The sequence below is a fragment of the Lonchura striata genome, chromosome 2, assembly GCF_046129695.1.
Source record: "Lonchura striata isolate bLonStr1 chromosome 2, bLonStr1.mat, whole genome shotgun sequence".
Lineage (NCBI taxonomy): Eukaryota > Metazoa > Chordata > Aves > Passeriformes > Estrildidae > Lonchura > Lonchura striata.
The window spans coordinates 114,261,609-114,284,825 of NC_134604.1; the positions used below are offsets into that span (position 1 = coordinate 114,261,609).

Sequence of the window (23,217 nt, forward strand, 5' to 3'; positions counted from 1 at the left end):
TGGGATTGTTCAGTATTTAAAGTTTTAGGAATAGCTTTTTAAGACAAAACAGAAGGTAAGGAAAAGTGGCCAATCATGGGCTTTAGCATTTTGCACCCTCACAGCCCCTTAGTGCTAATCATGAAAATCAGCAGACATTCCACAGACGTGGGGGATTATGGTTTCCATACAAGATGTCACTTCTGTTTATGCCTGGCATGCTCTATTTTCCTAACTTTCTATATGATCCCTGCCCACAAAAGAAGGCACGTGTGGTTTGGGAAGGGCCCCATCTCCTGGTATTTCATATTTTACCAAACCACAAATACAACAGCCTTAAAAGCTCTTGAAATGAAATACAATTTAAGAAATGTAATCCATTACCGTCATAATAGAATTTCTATGAAAATAATAAAAGGAAAACAAGAGAAAATAGGTTCTGAAAGTTATAGGCCAACTGGGAAGTCGTTGTGGCTTTGGCCTAGCTATCACCATGTCAAACCTCAGCCTTGTCCCAGGCAGCAATCTAATTGTAAATTATGTATATACAGAACATCATTTCTTAGCTTTGGCTTTTCGTGACCCCCTTCCCTGCTTTCCCTTTCTTCACTCCAACCTGACACGTAAGAAATATTGAAGTGTTTGCACTAATGGAGAAATGACAACGTGCAGTCAAACTTAAACCAGCTGTTTCCCCATTCTGGGAGCACAAAGAGCCAGGCTGGGAATATTTATAGCTTGACTGGCCTCTAGTGAGCCAGACTCTGACTGCCTGCATTTGCCACCATGGCCTTGAGGCTGGAAGCATCTGTGGGTTGCAGGATAGCTGGGGAAAGCTAAGGGGAAGAAAATAAAAAAAGAAAATGAAAATATTCGATTAGCCAAAGTTATTGTTTGATTGGAGATGAGTGGCTGCTGTGTGCGGAGCTCAGTGAAAAAGCACCTTCTGTTGTGTTTACAGAAAGCCATCAGCTCTGTCACAGGAGAAAGGAGCCAGAGGTGCCTCCAATCTCTGAGTGACCCTGAGTGACCCCATGGACCCTGGGTCCACAGATCTGGCAGCTTTTTCCCACCCTGGCCACCCCTTTTCCAGTTACTTACTCACCCATTTATTTAATTCTTTGTGTACAGCTCCCCAGCCCAGCTCACTGAGCAGCTGGGCAAGAGCCTGTGGGAGCACCCCAGGGATATTTCAACCAAAATGAGTTTTCTGGCATTTCCATGCCTCTCTTGCACTGGAGTTCTTTGTGGGAGATTTTGCTCTCACAGGAAGTCTCGGAAGGGAGTCCAGGATGAGCAGAGGGATGGAGCAGCTCTGCTGGCAGGAAAGGCTGGCACAGCTGGGATTGTTCACCTGCACAGGAGAAGCTTTGGGCTGAGCTCAGGGTGGCCTGGCAGGGCCTGGAGGAGCCCCAGGAAAGCTGGAGAGAGACAATTTCCAGGGATGGAGGGACAGCACACAGGGAATGGCTCCCACTGCCAGAGGGCAGGGCTGGGTGGGAGATTGGGAATTGGGAATTGTTCCCTGGCAGGGTGGGCAGGGCTGGGATGGAATTCCCAGATTCCCCTGGATCCCTGGCAGTGCCCAAGGCCAGGTTGGACACTGGGGCTGGAGCAGCCTGGCACAGTGGGAGGTGTCCCTGCCATGGCAGGGGTGGGAATAAGTGATTTCAAGTTCCCTTCCAACCCAACCCATTCTGAGATTCTCTGACAAGTGCTGAGGCCTCCAAAATCACTCTGGAAATGCTTTTCAGAGTCTCAGCACAGGCTCCTTCTCACCTGGGATCATCTGGCTGTCCCCAGTGTACTTTAAAATTATAAATGTTGAGGAAGTTTCAGGTTTTTTATTTTATGGGCCGCTTTTTCAGTGACAAACTCCTTGTGGAGGAAGCACTGACCAAATTTACCACACCCTGAGAGGCTGCAGTGAATGAGGATGAGGCTGAGGAAGCTTTGCAGTGCCCTTAGTGTGAGCTAACCTTGTAGCAGCCTCTGCAATCCAAGCTGTGCTTGCTAAATAAACTTCTGAAGACATGTAGATATTTGGAAAATACATTTTTTTCTCATTTATTTCACTCTGAAACTCAGAAATATTGAACAGAAGAGTTTATATTACAGGAATGACATATGTAGGGTTTTGCTCATTCCTAATCTGAATTTCTCTGACACCTTGCACTTCAGCACAACACAGGTGTTTTATGTCACCTGGGGAAAATAGTAGCATAGTGAAAAGGAAAAAATGTGTTTCATACACTTATTTATGAACTTACATCTGCTTTCATCAGAGTCAATGACTGGCAAAACTCCAGTCAGCTTTGATAGGAATGGATGATAAATTTAACTATCAAATCAGCCTGATTTTAAGTAACCCTGCACAGAGGTGAGGCTTTCAGGTCCAAGGAGAAAATATGTCCTCAGCTAACATTTATCAGCTCTGGGCAAAGTGTTCTTGGGTAGCATGACTCTGTGTAGTCTTACCTCTTTTTAATTTTTGAATATTTTTTTTTTGTAAATTCCAGGTGTAACACAGTATATTTACAAAGGGCAAAAAATAACAGGCGGCTGTGAAGAAAAACATCTCTGGTTTCATTTCAGACCTGGAGCTGGGGATGAATCACTGCAGAGCTGCACCCTTCATTCTGGGGACCCTTTCCAAAAGCTGCTTTTCCACCCTGCTCCCCTGGTGGTACAGAAATAAAGCAGACTCACACAGAAAGTCCTAAAAAACCCCTTTGTAGACAATCACTCTCTTGTTGTTCTGGGCACTAGAAACACCATTTTCTAGCGTCTGCTTGCATTTTCAGTTTTGCTTTCTGTACTGTAGAAGTTTGTTCCAGGCAGTTGAGTTAAGCCCTGGCTCAGTGGTTTAGGGCACACACTCAATTTGAAGTACCAGAGTAGTCCTGTTAAATCCCATGGACTTGATTCCATGCCTGAAATTAAGCGTGGCCTTAGGAGATTTGATGGATGAGGGATTTGCTGGTCCACCCAGTGAGCTCAAGGGACAAAATTCTTGACCATCTGCTTCTGGATTTCAATGAAAAGTTATGACTTATTTATGATCTTCTTCCCCACCCCTGTGTGTTTATATTCAGATCAGAAAACCATCTCAGAAGCCCTGTCAGATTGCCAGAAGCTCTGTGCTACTGGATCTTCCACATCATTTACTGCTCAGTGTTTACAAGGCTGTTTTTAATGCACCATTGCTTGTAGAAGTGCTGTAGGCTGCTACTGATGGGATATTTTACTTTGGAGTCCCTTTATCCCAAGTTTCTTCCCCCAGAAAAAAAAACCCAAAATTAAATAACCGTGCCAGTTAAACTAAAGGATGTTGCTAGCTCTCTGTTTCCTAAAAATTCAGTGTATGGGCCAAATAGTTCTTTGTAACAGAATTGCTTTTGGGGTCGGGGTCCCCATCTGCACAGGTATAAATGCAGGTGGTGAAGGATGTTTCCAAATGTCCATAATTTAAAGTGCAGACTCACTCACACATTTATGCCATTTGTATTTGTGGAAGCGAAGCAGAAAAAAGCAACATTTCACTCACAAGGAACCATCACAAAAGCTCTCCTTCAGAGTTTATGTCTGAAAGAAAAAGCAGCTTTGTTTTGCTCTGTTTGGACAGAAATGGGCTGCACCCCAGGGTTATATTTAGTGGTGTGTGGTAGGAGAGCAAAAGTAAACCTGAGAAAATATTGCCCAAGTGCTCTGGTTGTGAGGGGAAGAGCTGAATTCACCACCAGGCAGTGGCAGGTGCTGGCTGTGCTTTCCCTCGTGGTTGTTTTTCAGTCCTGGGGCTGACAGAGCAGTTGCAGGGCTTTCACACAGGGCAGATTTCATAGGGGACGCCTTTAGAGGCATCCTGGAAAAAGTGTGTGAAGCCAACATTTTCCAGACAACATTGAAGGCCCTCTTCCTTCTCCTAAAGATGATGTTGACAACCATTGAATGATTTCTGTGATATATTTTATTTTTTAACTGAAAGTCAGCAGCAGTTGATTTTTTTTCTTGAATATCTACCTTAACACAGACGGGTAAAATTAGTAGAAGTACTGCATAGAAAAAAATGCTATACTTCATATTTTCTTTTAGTCTTTAAGATACACACTAATTTTTCAGCTTTCCAAGTGCTGGTTTACTTTTTAAAACAGTCTTGTGAGTTTTATAACTGGATTGGTTCCCTAACCATGGTGGTGCTGGGCAGTCAACACAACTGAGTCACAGGGCTTAAAAGAGGCTCCAAGAGAGCCAGAAAAAGACTTTGGAGAGGGACTGGAGTGACAGGACAAGGGGGAAAGGCTTTAAAGTGAAGGAAGGCAGGGCTGAGTGGGAGATTGGGAATTAGGAATTGTTCCCTGGCAGGGTGGGCAGGGGCTGGGATGCAATTCCCAGATTTCCCTGGATCCCTGGCAGTGCCCAAGGCCAGGTTGGACACTGGGGCTGGAGCAGCCTGGGACAGTGAAGGTGTCCCCATGGCAGGGGTAGAGCTGAGAGATCTTGAAATTCCCTTCCCACTCAACCCATTGTGAAATTCCATGATTCCATGGATCTATGACTTGCCTCTTGTTTAGTGAGGCCACAGCACAATTTCAGGAGTTAAATGGCAGGACTAAAGGAAAGTTTGTTAGTAATGAGGTATTGCTAACGAAACCAAACCCCAGCTAACACTCTTCTTCCCTTGCCAAACAAACTTTTTACATTTAAAGGTATTCCCCGTGGCTGAGTTTTTTTTTGATTTTTGTAACAATTTTTTTCCCTCTGATGAAACACGTTGTAGACATTAAATTAAGGGACAAATATGTCTGTGTCTGCCAGAAAGAAAACTGTGATGCAATTAAAATGCCATTAGGAAGCCCCCTGTGGGATGTTAAACCTAAAGACTCTATTCAGAAAGCAAAGCCAAAATTAAAGAGGTGTCTGGTTGCAGATCCTCTGCAGATTTCCCTGTCTTGACTGCAGTACCATGGAGACTGTGCTAGTCAGGAGCTGAAAGGTTTTTCCAGTCATGCGTGTGGTATTTTAAATCATGGCTTTGGCAAATGTTCCTTTTTTTTTTTTTTTTTTTTTTTTTTTGTGAGCTTTACATAGAAATGTGAATACACTGCATGACATGAAGTGCAAGTGAGTGTGGAACAGTGATGGCAGTGGAGGTGGGCATCTCTCCAAGCCTTGGACTGCTTGGACAATGGCAACTAAGAATAGTTTTCCCCCAGAAAATATGCAATGAGTGCATTGCTGTGTTTCTCAGTTGTCTGTGAGATGCTTGGAGAGGGAATGCAGCTCCTTGCAGCCACCAGGCTGAACAAGCTCATGACCAAGCCTCCATTCCAAATCTGGAGTTAAATTATTAGTGTTTATAATTTCTGGAGAGATATGAGAGCCTGATCCTTCGGTGGTAGAAATAACTAGATGGTCCATTGAACCTGGGTGGTGTTTTTAGACAAGTGAAGGAATCTGAAGAGTCACTGGGTGGGGGGAGCTGGGTTTTCCAGGTGCTCCACTCCCAGTTTTCCATTTCATTCCAGGCGATTCTCTGCCAGTGATATTAATAAGGACTGGAATAATAATGGAAGCACACCTTTCTTGTCTGCCTAGGAATTCTCCAGATGACTGCAGCGTGGCAAAAGGAGGGAAGATGGTTAGCAGCTCAGACAGTGTTGGGATGAACTATGGAAACTACATGGAGGAGAAGCACATTCCACCCCCAAACATGACGACCAACGAACGAAGAGTCATTGTGCCAGCAGGTTAGATCCTCTACACCAAAACTGCAAGCTAAAAAAACTGCATTTCCCTCAAGCACACTGAGATTATTTGAGAGGGTTTGGAGAAAAGTAGTGATCAGGAGGAAAAGAGCAGTAATTTGTAGGGGTTATTGAGAGAATGAGCTGAGGAGGATCAGTGAGGACACCTCCTCAATCTGTTCTTCCCATTTCAGCAGCAGAATGGGCTGATAAGAGGCACTCAGATCTTATCTGACACCTGTAGCTCCTTCTTGGAGGATTTCACCCTAAAGTGAGCAAAAGGAAGAAGCACCTCCATTTCTTATCCCTTGGGCAAGCTGGGTGCGGGGTGTGTGGGAGAGAGAAAAAGGATCACTGTAGCACAGGTTATCTTTGAAAACACCACAAAGTAGCTTCTGTGGGATCAAACAGGCATGAAGAGCTTTTATGTGGGTTATCCCCTGAGTCTGGGCAGCATAAAACATTTTAATAAGCAAACTGACAACTCCACTGTAATGTAAGAGCACAATTGAGAAATTCTTGGTCAGCCTTGACAGGCTTGGCTCTGGAATTCAACAGTTGATGGGACAAGAAGGCTGCAGCTGCCTTCTTGTCACTTCTGGCTGCCTTGTCCTCCAAATAAACCTGGAATATTCTGCAGTGCTTGTTTCCAAAACAGAGCATCATGGCATCTCTGGGTGTTCTAAACCACAGGGTAAACTCGACACCTGAGCCAGGAGGGAATGTTTTGCTGCTGGTTCCTCTCCAGCAGAGAGGTGCTTGTGTGAAATATTTCTGCCTCTGCCATGTTGCTTAATATTATTACAGTTTTTCAGTTGCTTAGACATGCAAGAGTACTGACTGTGGCCAATTTTGCAAGCTGTGATTATTTCAGTTATTTGTCAAGAAAGGTGTGGACAAATCTGTTGCAGTGTCCTCTGCAATGGTATTGTCAATTCTGCTCTGGAAATTGATGCTCTGAATAATAAATGTCCTGCCAACACTAAAATACAAAGCTTTTGAATGTTCTAAAACATTTCTCTTCCTGGTGTTTGGCACTTCTTTAAAAAAGGCTTTTAGTAATTTGTAGCATGGTTAGCTCAGCAAGGGATTTTTTTATTTAGTGTATTCCTGGAGGTGTTTTTGAGGTGGGTTTGAATGACTATCAAAGAGCAGGATGGTCACAGGCTTGCCATTTTGAGGTCACTCGAAGAAATGCAGCAGAGGCTTTGTTGTTGACACTCAGAGCTCACAGCTCTCCACAATTGTTCTCCCTTGCACTCAGCACACCAAATTAACTCCTCCAGCAGTCAGTAAAGGAGGGGGGATTACTTTGCACGGGTCCAGTGGCTCAGATTTCCCTTTCCCTGCCTGACTTTATGCAGACCCCACGCTGTGGAGCACCGACCACGTGCGCCAGTGGCTGGAGTGGGCGGTCAAGGAGTACGGGCTGCCGGACGTGGACATCCTGCTCTTCCAGAACATCGACGGCAAGGAGCTCTGCAAAATGACCAAGGATGACTTCCAGAGGCTCACCCCCAGCTACAACGCAGACATCCTCCTGTCACACCTACACTACCTCAGAGAGAGTAAGCCAGCCCTCCGCCAGTCCCAATTTAGCGCCGTGAATGATCGGGTTTGCAAATGTCTGCTGCTGTTCCTAAGAGCATAACAGGGAGGCCAACCCAAATCCTGTTGAGTTGGATGGAAAGATTCCCATTAATTTCACTCGTGTTTATCAAAGAGAAGGATTAGTGACTCTTTCTAGGTATCCATCTCAGAGAAAAATTGAGTCGAAGCATATTGAGCAGGAAGAAAAATCACATGGGGTTCAGTGCTGATGTTTTTTCTGGTCACATGCTCATTTCTTTCCATTTTAACTAAATGAGAGTGCAAATATTGATTCATAAAGTGAATTCCAGGCATGATTCTAAGGACTGGCAGCAGTTTGCTGTGCTCTGGGTAGGACCGGGAAGATTCAACTGAATTGAATAAAAAAAATTCTGTAAATTATGGAAAAAAAGGAACAGTCCCTGAAATCCAAATGCAAATTAACTGTAGTGCATGGCTAGAATTTCAGTGGGAAAAAAGGGACTAGGGATTACCTGGATTGAGGACTTTCACCCAAGCTTGAGGAAAACTTAAAGTTTAAAGAAATTAAAATGAACATGGTTTTTAGAGAAAAAAACACCAAGCATTGCAACACCAGTGCGGTGCAGTCTCCTCCACACGCACACTGTCAATAATCAGCCAGAAATTTTGTGCATTCATAACAATAAATTATGAGATTGGATAAATGAATGCCCTAATTTACCCTGTAGCCCACACACGTCCTTCCAAACTGCAGGCTGTTGATAGATTCGCATTCAGACAATCCTGTCAGGGGAAAATATTGTTTAAAAAGATAATTCACGATTTTTTTTACATTTTGGTGTTGCTTTTTGTTTTGTTTTGTAGCTCCTCTTCCACATTTGACTTCAGATGATGTTGATAAGGCCTTACAAAACTCTCCACGGTTAATGCATGCTAGAAACACAGGTAATGCTGGCACTGCTCCCACTGCTGTAGGTCATCTTCTAAAAGCACAGGATTCCTTTCCATGGGCTGCTTGCTAAAAAAATGGAAGTGGTAAATCAGGAGGGAGGCAGGAGAATCCCCTCCCTGCTGTCTGTGTGTTTTCTGCACAGACACACAGAGAAAAGGTGAGATCAAGCAGGGCCAGGTGGTGCAAAAAATGGTGCAAAAATTTCTGGTGTCCTGCAAAAGAATGGGATCCCTGACACAGCATAAAACTGCAGGTTTGGGGCCTTTTATCTGAGGATTTTTATGGTCCTTCTGTCCATTCTGCTGTCAGATCTACTTCATGGATCCCTAGAAGCTTCTCGGAGCTCAAAAGTGCTTTGGGCTCTGGGGAATGGGGATGTCTCCTCTCCCATGAGATAAATGTGGAAATCAATAAAATTGCTCTTTAGGCAGTTAGTTCATCTCATTTTCTAGCTGCTGTGGGACTTGAGCTGGGAATTACACTAAATCTGATCTGAAATTAAAATTATTTTTGTTGATATTCACCCTTCTGTTAATTTGGCCCAGGAAAGTGTTGAGTGTAGGCCAGAGAATGACACATGCCTCATCTGTCTTTCAGGATGCAATTTCAAGTATTTATGAAAATAATTCAGAATCTCTTTTAACTTGCTGTAACAGTTGTGCAGCAGAGGATGGCATGGAATTATACAAATAACGTGGTTTATATCCCCACAAAAGATGTTTGGAATCTTGCATGATCATGCCTGAGGGTGTTAGTTACCTACAGTGACCAGAAATAACAATTCTCTATGAGAAAAGAAAAAGATAATGCAAAGGATAATGCGAAAGAAAAAGAAAACAAAACTTGGATGGCAATGTTTCTTTCATATTTTATTTTGTTTTTCACTCTGAGTTTTGTACCAAAATTCAGTGGATTGGAAGATCTTTTGCCACTGGTCATAGTGGCAAACAAAGTCCTGCTGTGGGCTCTAGGCTTGCTGCAAACCCCACCAAAGGCAACAAAAAAAGTTTCCATTACTTTGATACGGTTTGGATAAGATTTAAATACTTTTTTAAAAATAGATGGACCTGATGGTCTTTTCCATCTCTGGCTTTAGAGATTCTCATTTGCCAAGCAGCTTCCATTTGTAGATATCCAAGTGTTGTTCAGCAGTTCTGTGTGTTATCTTTTTCTCTGTGTGTGCACTGACAATGATATTCTGAAATTCATTTCACCAAAATGAGATTATCTGTCATTGGGGAGTGTGAAGAGTGTCACACTGATCATCAGCATATGAGAAGTCAATTTTTCAGTTTTCAGTGGGTCACAAAAGAGTTAGGAAAAAAGTTCTTGAAATCTGCAGTAATTGACTTATTTTAATGTTCCTGGAGAGGATCATGAGAAGTCCATTGGTGCAGTCAGAGCAATTTCAGTGCCTGAGAAAAAGGAGATTCCATTTCCTTCATCAAGCTCAATATTTCTCATTGTTTCACTCCGGGAAAGATTAATGAGATATCTGAGGGTCTGACCCAAAAGTTGAAAATATGGACTTTTCTGGGAATGCACTAATGAAGGCAAAGGGGTTTTATTTCAGGGCATACAAAGCCACCTTCCCAGGTGGAGGTGGTTGTGGTAGAAGGGATTTCCTGAGCTTGACTGTCTCCTTCTTAAAACAGATTTTGCACAGACTTTTATCCAGTAATTTGAATGGATTTACGTAGATGTAAAGATTATTGGAATGAACTTTTATATCTAACAGTCCAAAGGCAGAAATTATTTATTCAGATTCTTTACTCGTTCACTTTACAGGAGGGGAAAATATTGGTGGATTTAATTAGTGTGGAAATGAATTTAGGTGTTATGTCCTCTTCTTTTCTCTTCAGGAGGTGCCACTTTTATTTTCCCAAACACATCAGTTTATCCAGAAGCAACACAAAGAATTGCAACCAGGCCAGGTATGAACAATGACCACTTTTTGTGTGCTGTGATCTTATTGATTTCATCTCTTGAAATATCTCATTCTTTTTCCCTTTCCATAAATATGAGGCTCTACTTTGAACACACACATTATATACTTATGTCCCATATATATGTGTCTATATAATTGTGTAGAGTGAAGTAATTAAGTAGAGTTTAATACATCCATTTCTTCCAAAAATCTCTGTCTTTGAAGCAGTTGTATCAATTTTTTAAAGCACCAGGGAATCAGAAACCTGAGCTGTGTTCACTGGTTTTGTTGCACTATCCCAGCACAGTCACTTGTCAATGCCCTTCGGTTCTCTGTAAAATGAGGTTAAAATTCCCTTTTATTTGAAGTCTTTTATGGAAAAATACTCTAAAAATGCAGGATATATGCTTTTCCTGCTGTCTACATTTTATTTATGTTTGAAGCAAGCAGAACCCACAACAATCTGATTATGAGTTTCAGAGTCTTAAGTAAAATCAAAACATAAGGAAGTTCTTAATGCTCAAAATTTTGAAATGGGTGAAAGTTTTGTGAATGTGCTGATTTCTGAAAGGCTGATGGTAATAATTAAAGAAGGTGAGGACGTGGCTATGAAGCCAAAGATTTTCTTTTTATCACCCTTCACCACAAAAAATGCTGAAAAAATGCGTAATTTGCTTTTCCAATAATGAGTGCAGAGTACTAAGGGACATCAAGAGGAGTTGCAGCAAATACTGAATTTAAAGGAATCCATTTCTAAGCCAGAGGCAAAACTCCAAGTTCTTAGAAGAGACATGCACTGGAATTGGCTGAGCTCTGGTGAAAAGAGATATTGGCACATTAAAAAGGGGAGTTTGAACAGGAATTATTTTATTTGTGCTCTAGGGTACTGTGCAGGAGGGTACTTAGAGATATTATTTTATATAGCCTTATATACATGTATACATGCATGTCTGTAGATTTGGTAATTGATAATTAGAAAAGAGAGAAAGGGAAACAACTACCAGACCATTACATCAACAAATTCAAATTGTTTGAATCCTTGGAAATCAAACTCTGTTAGAATTGTTTGTTTATATTAATGGCTAAAAAGGGAACTGCTGATCCAGTACATACATTTGGCTTTCATAAGGCATTCACCAAAACATTCCACAACTATTTACAACAGAAATTAAATCAGTGTATCATAAGAAACAAATTAAGGACTGGCTAATTATCCTGTCATCAGTAATGGACATCTTAAGTTAAGTTGGGATTGTTCAGCCTGGGGAAGAGAAGCTTTGGGGTGATGGAATTGTGGCCTGAAAGAGCCACAGGAAACCTGGAGGGAGACAATTTGCAGGGGATGGAGGGACAGGACACAGAGAATGGCTTCAAAGTGAAAAATTCCAGCTTTAGGTGGGATATTGGGAAAAAATCCTTCTCTAGGAGGGTGGGCAGGTCCTAGCACAGGGTGCCCAGAGCAGCTGGGGCTGCCCCTGAATCCCTAGAATTGTCCAAGGCCAGGTTGGACACCGGGGCTTGGAGCAGCCTGGGACAGTGGGAGGTGTCCCTGCCATGGCAGGAGTGGGAGTGGATGATTTTTATGTTCCCTTCCAACCCAATCCATTCCATGATTCTATGATTTTGTTGTTACTTAAACCCAGAGATTCCTGTACAGGATTCCTGTCCAGGTACCCAGGAAGTTCATTAGGGAGAAACAACTTGGCAATCTATTAACAGCTGAAAACACGAGCTGATAAATGCAGCGCGAGGCACAAGTCATTTGCATTTCTTACTGACTCCAAATTAGCTCTGCTCTGCTCGTGGGGCAAAGGGAAAGATGTGAGCAAATGAAGAACCACGGTGGAGAATCCCATGGGAGTTGAGGCTGTGCCATTGAGCAGCCCAGCAGTGTGGCCTTGCATGGAAAGCTGTGTCAATCACCCCTTATCAAAAAGGCTCTTTGCAGAGTTTGGAGGTGCTTAGAAACGCCTGGGAAAGCCATGGGAGTATGGAAAAATCTTTGGAGCATGTGGAGACATACAGAAGTTTGAAATTGTTCAAATCACAGTCTGGGGTTGAGGAAACGTGATATAATTATCAAAACAAAGAGAGTGACAGAGCACCTGCTTAGTGTCAGTATAAGAGGCAGGGATATTCCAAATAAATTAAACATTTTCATGGAGCATTAAAGCAGACTGGGGCACCCAGGAGCTGTCAGGGACACTGGGGAATGTCAGCACAAATAGGGATGAGAAAGCAAAGCAGAATTATGGAAACAATCACCAAACATAAATCCAGAGGCCCCAAACTCTCGGTAATTCCCAGCAGTAGTGAACATGTAACATAAGACCAGAAAGACCTGGTGTCCTGCAGGGAAAGCTGTGCCAATGGAGAGGATTTCAGGCAAAGGCTGGAATGAGTCTGTTTTCCTCTGGTCTTGAATGAAAATTGGGATTTTTTTGTTCCTGACAAGGTGTATGATACCCATATTTGTTTCATCCTATGTGTGATGGGAAAATGAATATAAATTTTCTCTAAAGGAAAACATCTTAAACCACACATCAGACATGATGAGCTCCTTCATTTCAGCGTTTTTATCTAACTTATATTTGAAATGGCACGTAAGAAAATGCTTTGTGTCAGCATCTTTCTGCATTCACACAATTACTTGTGGAATTGCAGTTTAGTTTTAGGGCATCTCTGTTCTGTGCAGAACTAAACATTTTCTTCAAAGAACTGTAGTGATTTTGGAAGTATTGTTTTGTTTTATGTTCTGCAATTGAAAGTTGACGGATGTCTTCAAAGTCAGAATTTTTATTCAGAGAAAAAGGGCTTTCTGCAGAAATTCAGTTTTCTTTCAGGAAACTGTTTTGTTGGCTTATTCTGTGGTTTTCCTTTGAGTTAAATGTCACATTTCAACCAGACTGCAAAGAAGCTTTCCCATAACAAAGCACTGTTCATGTGAGAGCGAAAGGAGACCCTGGGGACAGCCACTTGATGACATGAAAAAGGTCAAAAATGAGGAGCAGGGGGAATAAATAACGTTCAGTGGGAATCAGCCAAATCCTGGGGTGCAGTTCTGGAGTGAGTAATTAAGCACTGCCATTGTTAAGGCACTACAATAGAAAATGGGAAATGAGCAGGGCTTGCAGTGCAAGGGAGGATTTCTCAGTCACTTTTACAACAGAACGTGGGGTTTCAGTGGCAGTGAGGCTCTCAGGAGCTCTGGGACACCTGGCTGGGGTTTGTCTCACCAAACAGGAGCATTCCCATCAGGGATCTGTCCCAGATAAGGACATGTTGTGCTGATGTCTCATGGACAAGAACAGATCTGCTTATCTGCAATAACAATGTGTTTATCAAGGCATGATGCTGAACCAAGCATGAAGCTGGAGCTTTGCTCTATTTCCAGAAAAGCTGATAATGTGATTTTTCTTTTCATGGAGAGGGTGTAGTCAAAAGATCCATCTTGTGATGCGATGAGTTAAAAGGCAAGACGTATTTCCTGCAGTACTGAATTTGTACCAAGGATGTTTCAAGTGCCACCAAGTACAAGCACAGCCAGCATCTCCCAGTGCTCTCAGGGCACAGGTGTCTGATGGTTGGGGGTTCCAAAAATAGGAGGAAAAAAAAGGGAGGAGAGGAGAGGAGAGGAGAGGAGAGGAGAGGAGAGGAGAGGAGAGGAGAGGAGAGGAGAGGAGAGGAGAGGAGAGGAGAGGAGAGGAGAGGAGAGGAGAGGAGAGGAGAGGAGAGGAGAGGAGAGGAGAGGAGAGGAGAGGAGAGGAGAGGAGAGGAGAGGAGAGGAGAGGAGAGGAGAGGAGAGGAGAGGAGAGGAGAGGAGAGGAGAGGAGAGGAGAGGAGAGGAGAGGAGAGGAGAGGAGAGGAGAGGAGAGGAGAGGAGAGGAGAGGAGAGAAAGAAAGAAGGAAGAAAAGGAGAGAAAGAAAGAAAGGAGGAAGAAAAGGAGAGAAAGGAAAAGGGAAGGGAAGGGAAGGGAAGGGAAGGGAAGGGAAGGGAAGGGAAGGGAAGGGAAGGGAAGGGAAGGGAAGGGAAGAAAAAAGAGAAAGAACAGAAAGAAAAGGGTGGAATTGACAATGCCTTTCTGGGTAGGACATCTGCATGTCACATTGATTCATGTTTTGCTCAGAGATGAGCACCTGTAAAATTCACATTATTTTCTCTGAAGCTGTGGAAGAGTTCTCAAGAAATCAGGGATATAAGGTTATTAATTATGAAAATGCAGTACAAAAATCAGCTGCAAATCTCAGCAAGAGCAAAGGCTTTGAAGTGTAGGATTCTAAGAGGTGGCAGAGCTGGCAGTGCCAGACTAAATAAATTAAAGGCAATTTGGTTGTGCATTTTACATTACACTTTATTTCCATGCAATGCTGCTTCTCCCAGGGCTTGGAAATGGGCAGATACATCTGCCTTGCACAGAGCCAGTCTGGGGCTGTTTCTTTGCTTTCTGTTTTCATTTCCAAACATGAATTCTGAAATAAAGCACAAGTAGTGTTGAGAGTCAAGGCATCTGCACCAACTTAGTTCCACCAGGTGGGCACTGGAAGTTACAGAAGTCTCTGATTTTAGCAGTAATTTTAGCTAATGTGTTAAAGTCAGCCATGGAAAAGCACAGGAAACTGCCAAAGATTTCTAAGGGCAAACCAAACATTTGAATTTACTACATTTGCTTTATGAATAAAGCTTTTATGGTTTAGTTTTTTCATTTTTTAATATGCTAAAGCACTGAAATAAAATAGAAGTAACGAGTAAATGAAAGAAAGGGAAATGAAAATTTAGATGTGTGAATTTAAGGAGCTTGTCCCAAGAAGCAGAAAGGAATAAATCAACGAAAGCCTGTCTTTTTAAAGGAGAACACGGTTAGATGCTGAATTTGGGAGGGTTTATTCATAAAATGAGCTCTTGGGGGACTTTTCCTGCAAGATTCTAGCACAGATTATTCATGATGCCAGTGCGTGCCATTCTTTGGTGTGCTGGGCTGAGGAAGGGGACTAAAGGGAGTTCCCTGAACCTTTGGAAGTGATGAACTCTGTATTGTCTCTGAAGATTCTTTGCACCCCTATTTCAGTGCCCCTCAGACTTCTGACAACAGGCACCTCTGCAGAGCAGTGCAGAGCACAAATCTTGCTTTTACTGTTGTTGTTAGAGGCAATAAAAGTGATAAAGGTTTTACAAAGAATTCCTCGCCTGTTTCAGTAATTTTCCAAATCCTGAGCCCCTCAAATGTGCCCTTTTTGGACATAACCACTTTAGGCCATATCTAAATGGATAAATGTCTCTTTCCTTCACAGATTTGCCTTATGAGCAAGCCAGGAGATCAGCATGGACAAGTCACAGCCACCCCAGCCCTCAGTCAAAAGGTAAAATCATCTGCACAGCTGGGGAAGCATGGATTAGACTCCAAAGGGAACTCCAGGAGCTCTGGAGGGGTTTTGTCTGTGCATTTTTGGAAAGCAAATTGTATAGGTAATTCTGGGAGGTGTCACTGGGCAGCCACATCCTTCCTTAAACTCAAACTTCATCAAGCCCATCACCACAGAGCCCTAAAAAGCTTTTTTTGAGCTTTAAATCTTCTTTTGTCCATCCTGGAGCAGAGGGCAGCAGGAGCTCCAGGCCTAGGGAGCTCTCATAGGTTTGATGAGCAACTTCCTAACTGGAAAAATAACTACATGGGGTTTTTTTTTCCATTTTCAGCTACTCAGCCATCATCCTCAACAGTTCCCAAAACAGAAGACCAGCGTCCTCAGTTAGGTGGGTGTCATTTGGTTTGAATTCTGCCTGGGTTTGTTGAATATGATGAGAAGGGCACCCAAACTGCACAATCTGGTTCAGACCTCTCCAGCTGGAGACCATCAAAACCCCAGATGTAAAGGGGTTTGCTCTGCAGCTGGATTTAGGATGAGTGTAATGTTTAAAGGCAGTGACAACCTTCCAGAATAAAAATACTATTAAAACAATCCATCTACAGTTTGGGTAAGAAGGTGGAAGGTAGAGATGTGAAATGACCCCAGTAGATGAGATGCTAGCAGCTGGAAAATGTGCATGAGCCAAAAAAAAAAAAAAAAAAAAAAAAAAAAAAAAGGGCTGGATTACAGCCTACAGAAACCCATCTGATTTTGGCTCCTGAAACACAACAGGAATGTTAGAGAGATTATCAGTCTGTTGGAAAACTGAGGAGAAAACAGAAGTTTATGGGTTTGTAAAGTAATGGTTTAGCAAAATGGGTGCCTTTTGTGTTTTCAGAGCAGCAAATCCATGGGGTGGGACCTAACCCCTTATTGCAAATTCAGCTGTATTTTGGACAGGTAGCTGGAGAGCACTCCAAAGGTCCTGAGTCACTCATGGCTTTTGTTAACAGCAAAAGGTTAGAAGGAGGAAATAAAAGAGATTTAGAGGATATTCTTAGCTCAGAAGACTCTGAGCCAGTTTTTATCACATGGATTTTAAATCATTATTCTGGTTTTTGTTAGAGCTAAACAAGACTGTGCATGACTAGGTCTCATTAACTCATGCACAGACTGCCTGGGAAGTATTACACTGAATTTTGCCCAAACAGTGTTTTATCTAATCTGGCCTTCCAACCACAAGAATCTTCGTAGAAATATACCAATGATTTATCTAAGTCCTGAGGACCTTTTAATGGCTGTGTGTGAGCTGCACAGACTGTTCAAATGTGTAAGGAATGTAACCTGATTGTCTTCTTGGCTGTAAAAGCCACAGGGTCACTCAGTGCTTGCAGCCCATCGCTTTGGCTTTGGTTCTGCTGTCACAGCCCTCCCTTTTTCCCTGTTGGACTTCTGGCCAAAGTAAGTTTTCATTTCCAGAGGGAAATACTGAGATGCTACAGGCATTGTAAGGCTGACAAAGACTCATCTGAAAACACCAGTTGCAGTTAATCCATGGCATCCCTCACTGGAGTCCAGTGACAAAAGAGAATCACTGAATCCCTGAGGCTGGAAAAGACCTCCAAGGTCATCGAGTCCAAGCTGTGCCCCATCCCCACCTTGTTCCCAGCCCAGAGTTCTGAGTGCCACCTCCAGGGCTTCCTTGGACACTTCCAGGGATAGGGATTCCACCACCAGAATGCTTCAGAACAAAGTTTACATTCTGAATACATGCATCTGAACATTATTACAGTACAAAAAGCAAACGTATGTCTTTGCACACAGAGTTTGAAGAGAAAACATGCAAATATTGCCATGCAGAGGGAGAAAATTGTTCAGGTTTTGGACCTGCTGTCCCATCAGGCAGTGCACACTGCCCCTTACAAGGTTCAGAAATGATACCTGAAATATTTGACAATGCTGTTGCATGATTTTAAATCTTTCTTTCACAATTTTGTAGATCCTTATCAGATTCTTGGACCGACCAGCAGCCGCCTCGCAAATCCAGGTGAGAAGGGATTTTGCTGATTTGGAAGGCTTTCCTTCCTTTCACTGCTGAGTTTCCCACTTCAGCTCTAAGACCAGACCTGGAAGGGGTTGTCCCTGATTTTTCCACTCCTCAGGGGGAGATGATGATATCCAGTGTGTTGCAGAATTTCTGAATTACACAAGGGTGGGACTGAGGAATTTAGAATCATTAAGTTTGGAAAGGACCTCCTAAGAGTCCAGCCTTTGAAGCTGGAGTTCACTTCAGCTTTCTGAATATCAGGATTTGGTTGAGAGGTGTAAGAGACCCCATCTGGTCTCTAGTTGCCCTTCCAGGAGGGTACAAGTCTCTTAACCAGTCTTCATCAGCTGTTTCTCAGATTCTGTTAATCCACAGCACAATATCATGCTGGCCTTGATGAATACAAAATTTTGGGATGAAATATATAGGAAAAAGAAAACAAAAAACGGCAAAGTATAATATATTTGCAAATAATAACTGGGTTAAACACTTCAAAAATGTTCTCCCACCTAAAGAAGGCAATGGGATGCATTATGGATAGGGATGTGTAGCTTAGAACAAAATCACAGGCTCACAGAATCACTCAGGTTGGAAAACACCTCAAGGATCATCGAGTGCAACCTTGGACCAGCATGTTTTTGCTAAAGACAAGGGATTTTCTGGGTGATTTAGTAGCTCTGCTTGGAAATTGTGCAGATTTCACTGCTCCAAGTCTGCAGGAGATGCTGTGGCTGTACAGCCCCATGCTCAACAGCACAGCCCACCACAATGGACTGGCACTGTGTGTTCCACTTGTGTCCCTTGCCTGGACAGTCCCAGGGCACGAAATTCCTTGTTCCACACAGATCTTCTCAGCCCTAAGTGACAATGGTTCTTTTTACAATAATATTACAGCTTTTCAAGGCCTGAAATTGCCAAAATGCTGATCAATTTGCTTTCTCTTTCTCCCAAGTGGCATCGAGCACAGTTCTAGATTAGCTGAATCTCTAAACAGTTTTGTGTGGCAGAGGAAAGTAATTAAGTAAGTGTTAAGAACAGGATTTTCCAAATGGCCTGAGGTGGTGGAGATTTCCAGGCAACACTAGTCTTGACTGGAAGTGGGGGCTCACATCCCTTCAATTTGGACATAAATCATGCCTTGCCAAATTTTATCAAGTGTCCATTTGGTTGACTTCATTACTGTGAATGACATTAACACGATCTGGATTGGGATGCTTTTTTAACATTTGGGTATGGAATTCCTCCACGCCATCATTCCTGTGCTTTAACATGTTTTGTGTGTTTATAAATCGGTGGAATTACTCTCTCATTAAAAGGAAATTGACAGCAACCATTTATTTTCATAGGACTATATATTACATTTGGAAGGCAAGTGTTTATGTTAGAACATATGTTGGATTGCTTATTCAAAAATTTGTGTTTTGTCCAGTGCTGAACTGTTTATTGATTTTCAAAGCCTAATCCTCTTGTTATGTTTCGTGTATTAAAACTTGCATGCCTTGCTCATACCATGGATTCTTTTGTTTGTTTGTTTATTTAATGCATGTTAATGGAACAGAAGAAATTCATTAAGGCCAGTTTGGATAAATACAATTTAAATGAATATGGGTTTCACTTGCACTGAAGTATAAACTGCTAATGGGTTTCAGATGCTGTTCTAGCTTGATATTGTAATTGCTACTATAAGCTTTCTAAAGAAAAGCTTGTTATTATACCCACATAGCTGGTTTGGATAAGAAAAAAAAAAAAGAAACCCAACCGATTCCTGGTCAGAGACATAGTTCAGAGTTAGCACATCCAGGCTGGTTGGCAAATTCTGCTGACACCGTGCTTGTGAAACAGATTGCATCGCAAGCTGCTTCAGCTGCATTTTGCATCATTTCAGTGTTGCTTTGTTAAGAAATGCTAAGCTTCTAACATGACTATCAGTGGCAAGGCCCTTTGAAATCTACTTTCACTTGTCTAAAATGGACAAATTTTGTTGCCCTACTTCACTTTTGCAAAGTTTACAGCAGACTATTTTCTTTTTGCGGTGGAATTGGCAGAGAGTGAGAAAAATACAACAGCAACATTTTACGTCTTAATGTAAAATAATCATTTAAACTCATTTGAAGCAGAATGATGACAAGGATGTATTTTATGGACCTTTTCACTGTTCTTGCAGTTGTTTTGCCCTCTGGTTGTATGCAGTGTAACAGCAAGCTAATAAGTTTCCGTTGTGCATTTCCCCAAATGCTGCAAAGGGATGATATGGTTTGGCATGGGCCCAGCTTGCTCTAAACTTCTCCATTTAGTGTGGGCTCATTCCATAGCAGGGAACATTTAGTTGCAACATAATGCTGTGAGAACAAGCAGAGTGTTACGCAAGTGAAAGCTGTTTGTGCTGAACTTTAGCGATTAGTTTCCTAAATGAGCGCTGTATTATTTCCCCATCAATTGTCTGCGCTGAATGACATTAGGTAACAATTAAATCTCCATGGAATGGCATTCTGCCACTCACATGAGGGAAAACACGACACATTACAATTATCCCTGCTCTTTAGGGTTTCGCGAGCAGTCCTGGGAGAAGGGGGACTGGCTAATCGAAAGAATTAGGAGCCAACATCACAACATTTCCTAATGGGCTCCTCGGGGAGAGCCCGCAGAATTGATGCCTTGACATTATTAATGCCAGCCCTGACATTCCCTCTGTGTTCCTCCCCGCAGGGAGCGGGCAGATCCAGCTGTGGCAATTCCTGCTGGAGCTGCTGTCGGACAGCTCCAACTCCAACTGCATCACCTGGGAGGGCACCAACGGCGAGTTCAAGATGACGGACCCCGACGAGGTGGCGCGGCGCTGGGGCGAGCGCAAGAGCAAGCCCAACATGAACTACGACAAGCTCAGCCGCGCCCTGCGCTACTACTACGACAAGAACATCATGACCAAGGTGCACGGCAAGCGCTACGCCTACAAATTCGACTTCCACGGCATCGCCCAGGCGCTGCAGCCTCACCCCCCGGAGTCGTCCATGTACAAATACCCGTCGGACCTGCCCTACATGAGCTCGTACCACGCGCACCCGCAGAAGATGAACTTTGTGGCTCCCCACCCCCCTGCCTTGCCCGTGACATCCTCCAGCTTTTTTGCTGCCCCCAATCCGTACTGGAATTCGCCCACTGGAGGGATTTACCCCAACACCAGGCTGCCAGCTGCTCATATGCCTTCTCATCTTGGCACCTACTACTAAGTGGGGCGGGGGAAATAAGCGCCAGGCAAAGCAAAGACGCTTCTCACTGGGATTCGGTCCCTGAGGAGTCGAAATGAACTCTGTTGGAGTACTCGAATTCAAAGTGCCTAAAGAGACAAGTGAAGGTTTGGCTGGGTAAAAAAAACAAACCCAAAACCACGTTAAAAATAGATGTCAAAAAGACTTTTTGTAGTAGGGATTTAAAGGAAATACCCAAGAAGTATTAAGATACTAAAATGTAATGTATATGGGCATCGACTCTGTGGACCAAACAACAATAGACTATTGTAGGTAGAAGCATGAAATGATAAGGAAAACCTATGGAAGCTGTTGGTCTTAAAAAGTTGATAAGCTTGTGTGTAAAGTTTGATATCATGCTAGAGCAAAACTGGGACTATACTACAGCAATATAAGGATAAGTCTATAGTGACCTAACATACAGTATATGGATCATTACAAAAGAGAGGGAAAAGGGAAAAAAAAAAAGGGGAAAAAAGCCTATCTGTATTTAAAAAATAGAAACATATCAGCAGAAGAGACTGGTTAGTGTGGAAGCTGATTTGGAATAGAACAGCAGTGTTGTAGTTAAAGTCACAGGAGATCCACTCATCAGAGCGAATCAGCTACTCAAACTGTGAAGACAACCCAAACTTTCAAATTCCTTGACAGTTTTACAGGAACCCTGAGCCAAACGTGGGAAATGAGAATGTGCTGGAGGGCAAGTGTATGACTAGATCAGAGGCCTGCACCTGTCAGAGGAAGCAGGAAGGAGAAAGAGGTGGATGAAGGTGGTGAGAAGGGGAGGAAAGAAACTTCTTGACCAGTAGAGACTGAAAAGACTGAAAACCTTGTAGTGTCGGGACTATGAAGAAACACTTGTTTGGACTTGTGAAACATATTGCTCAGTATTATACCATTCCCAGTATTTCAGGAGAAACAGACTTGACTCAGTGGTAATAAAAAGTGGGAAAAGGGAAAAGCAGAATGAGCGAAAAATCAGAATATGCAGAATCAGAATATGCATCTCTTTTTTTTTTTTTTTTTTTTTTTAGGAAAAAAAATAAGCAAAACTGGAATTGTGTCTGATATTTAAAAGTTACCAGTTAGAACCTCATCATTACTAAGGGAGTTTGTTTTCTATTGGTTAGAGCAAGAGACAACCCCTGACTGCCAGAATCAGAAATCACCTGAATATTTTTGTTAGGTGGGCGCCAGTTTTTCTTACCGAGTCGCGAACGCTGTGCGTTTGTCAGAATGAAGTATACAAGTTCAATGTTATTTTTTTTTCCTTTTTATATAATTATTATATAACTTATGCATTTATACACTACGAGTTGATCTCGGCCAACCAAAGACACACACACACACACAAAAAACAACAAAAAAAAAAGGGACAATCCAAAAAAACTATCGTGGCCTTGAATTTTAACTCTGTATGCTTAATGTTTACATTATGAACATATTAGTCCTTAGATTGCAGAATGTATGTAATAAAATAAGCTTGGCCTAGCATGGCAATTTCAGATTGACACTGTGGTTTGCATTTGTGTTTGCATTTTTTGTGTGTGACACCCATGCCAGATCTGCTACTCATCAGGTTAAAACAGGACAGGACTTTTGGGCTGTGAAAACATAGGAGCAAAGAGCCTAAGTTTAAAGTGCACAGGTGCTGTGTATCTTCTTTTCCAGACAGTTCTGCTGAAACACTTCCAGTCCTTCTTCAACACTGCCTTGCCATCCCTCTGCTGAGCTTCTCTGGCCCAGAGATTGCAACAGAGATTCTTTCATTCCAATGAATTAATTGGAATTAATCCCAAATGAATTCATCAACAGCTCCACACCCAAGGCTGGAAATGAAGCCTAAGGGAGGAATCTAAGGAAGAGTATTCATACTCAGAAATTATCTTTTATTGAAGTTATGCTGCAAAATCTCAGCCTGAGATGTACCTTCTTCCTGAAGCATGTGTTGAATTGCTTTGCCCCCTTACATTCTGTATCATTATTAGTAAATAAAGTGAATAATGAATAATTTCCATTATTCCCCACTTCAGAATGGAGTGTATGGCAGCCTTGTTCATTTGGCACTGCAGCCCATCCTGGCTGTTTGCAAAGGGCAGGGGTTTTTATTTTTCTCTTCTAGCTTTAGAGGCTTCCCACTCTGTACCCTGGGCCCCAAAACTGCATCTGGTGCTTACTGGCATAAATCCATTCTTTCCCAACACCATCTGAAGAACTGGCCTGGAAAATCATCCCTGACATTTATGAGTGGCTCTCCACAGTGTTTGCTGCAGGAATCCCAGACAGCTCAGCCCTCTGTATCCCTCCTTTTTGCTGTTCTTTTGTGTCCTTTTCCCAGACTAAATGGGTGTGGTTTCATGTTTTATAGGAAACATTCTGCATATCCATTTTTTGGGGAGCAATGGGTC

At 42.6% G+C, this 23,217-nt stretch overlaps 1 protein-coding gene across 2 annotated transcripts in view; it reads left to right on the top strand.

Annotated features, from left to right (window-relative positions):
• The window catches only part of ERG (ETS transcription factor ERG), a 59,253-nt gene extending 37,459 nt beyond the window's left edge, over positions 1-21,794 (top strand). The window contains exons 3-10 of one of the 2 annotated variants that reach the window (XM_021527469.2): positions 5,575-5,726; positions 7,088-7,291; positions 8,160-8,240; positions 10,110-10,181; positions 15,464-15,532; positions 15,867-15,923; positions 17,517-17,564; positions 20,271-21,794. In XM_021527469.2, the coding sequence (XP_021383144.1) occupies positions 5,575-5,726; positions 7,088-7,291; positions 8,160-8,240; positions 10,110-10,181; positions 15,464-15,532; positions 15,867-15,923; positions 17,517-17,564; positions 20,271-20,791 (1,204 nt within the window). In that variant the 3' untranslated portion in view covers positions 20,792-21,794. The remainder of the gene's footprint in view (positions 1-5,574; positions 5,727-7,087; positions 7,292-8,159; positions 8,241-10,109; positions 10,182-15,463; positions 15,533-15,866; positions 15,924-17,516; positions 17,565-20,270) is intronic. The other variant, XM_021527470.2, reaches the window with a different exon arrangement.
• The last annotated feature ends 1,423 nt before the right edge of the window (positions 21,795-23,217 follow it).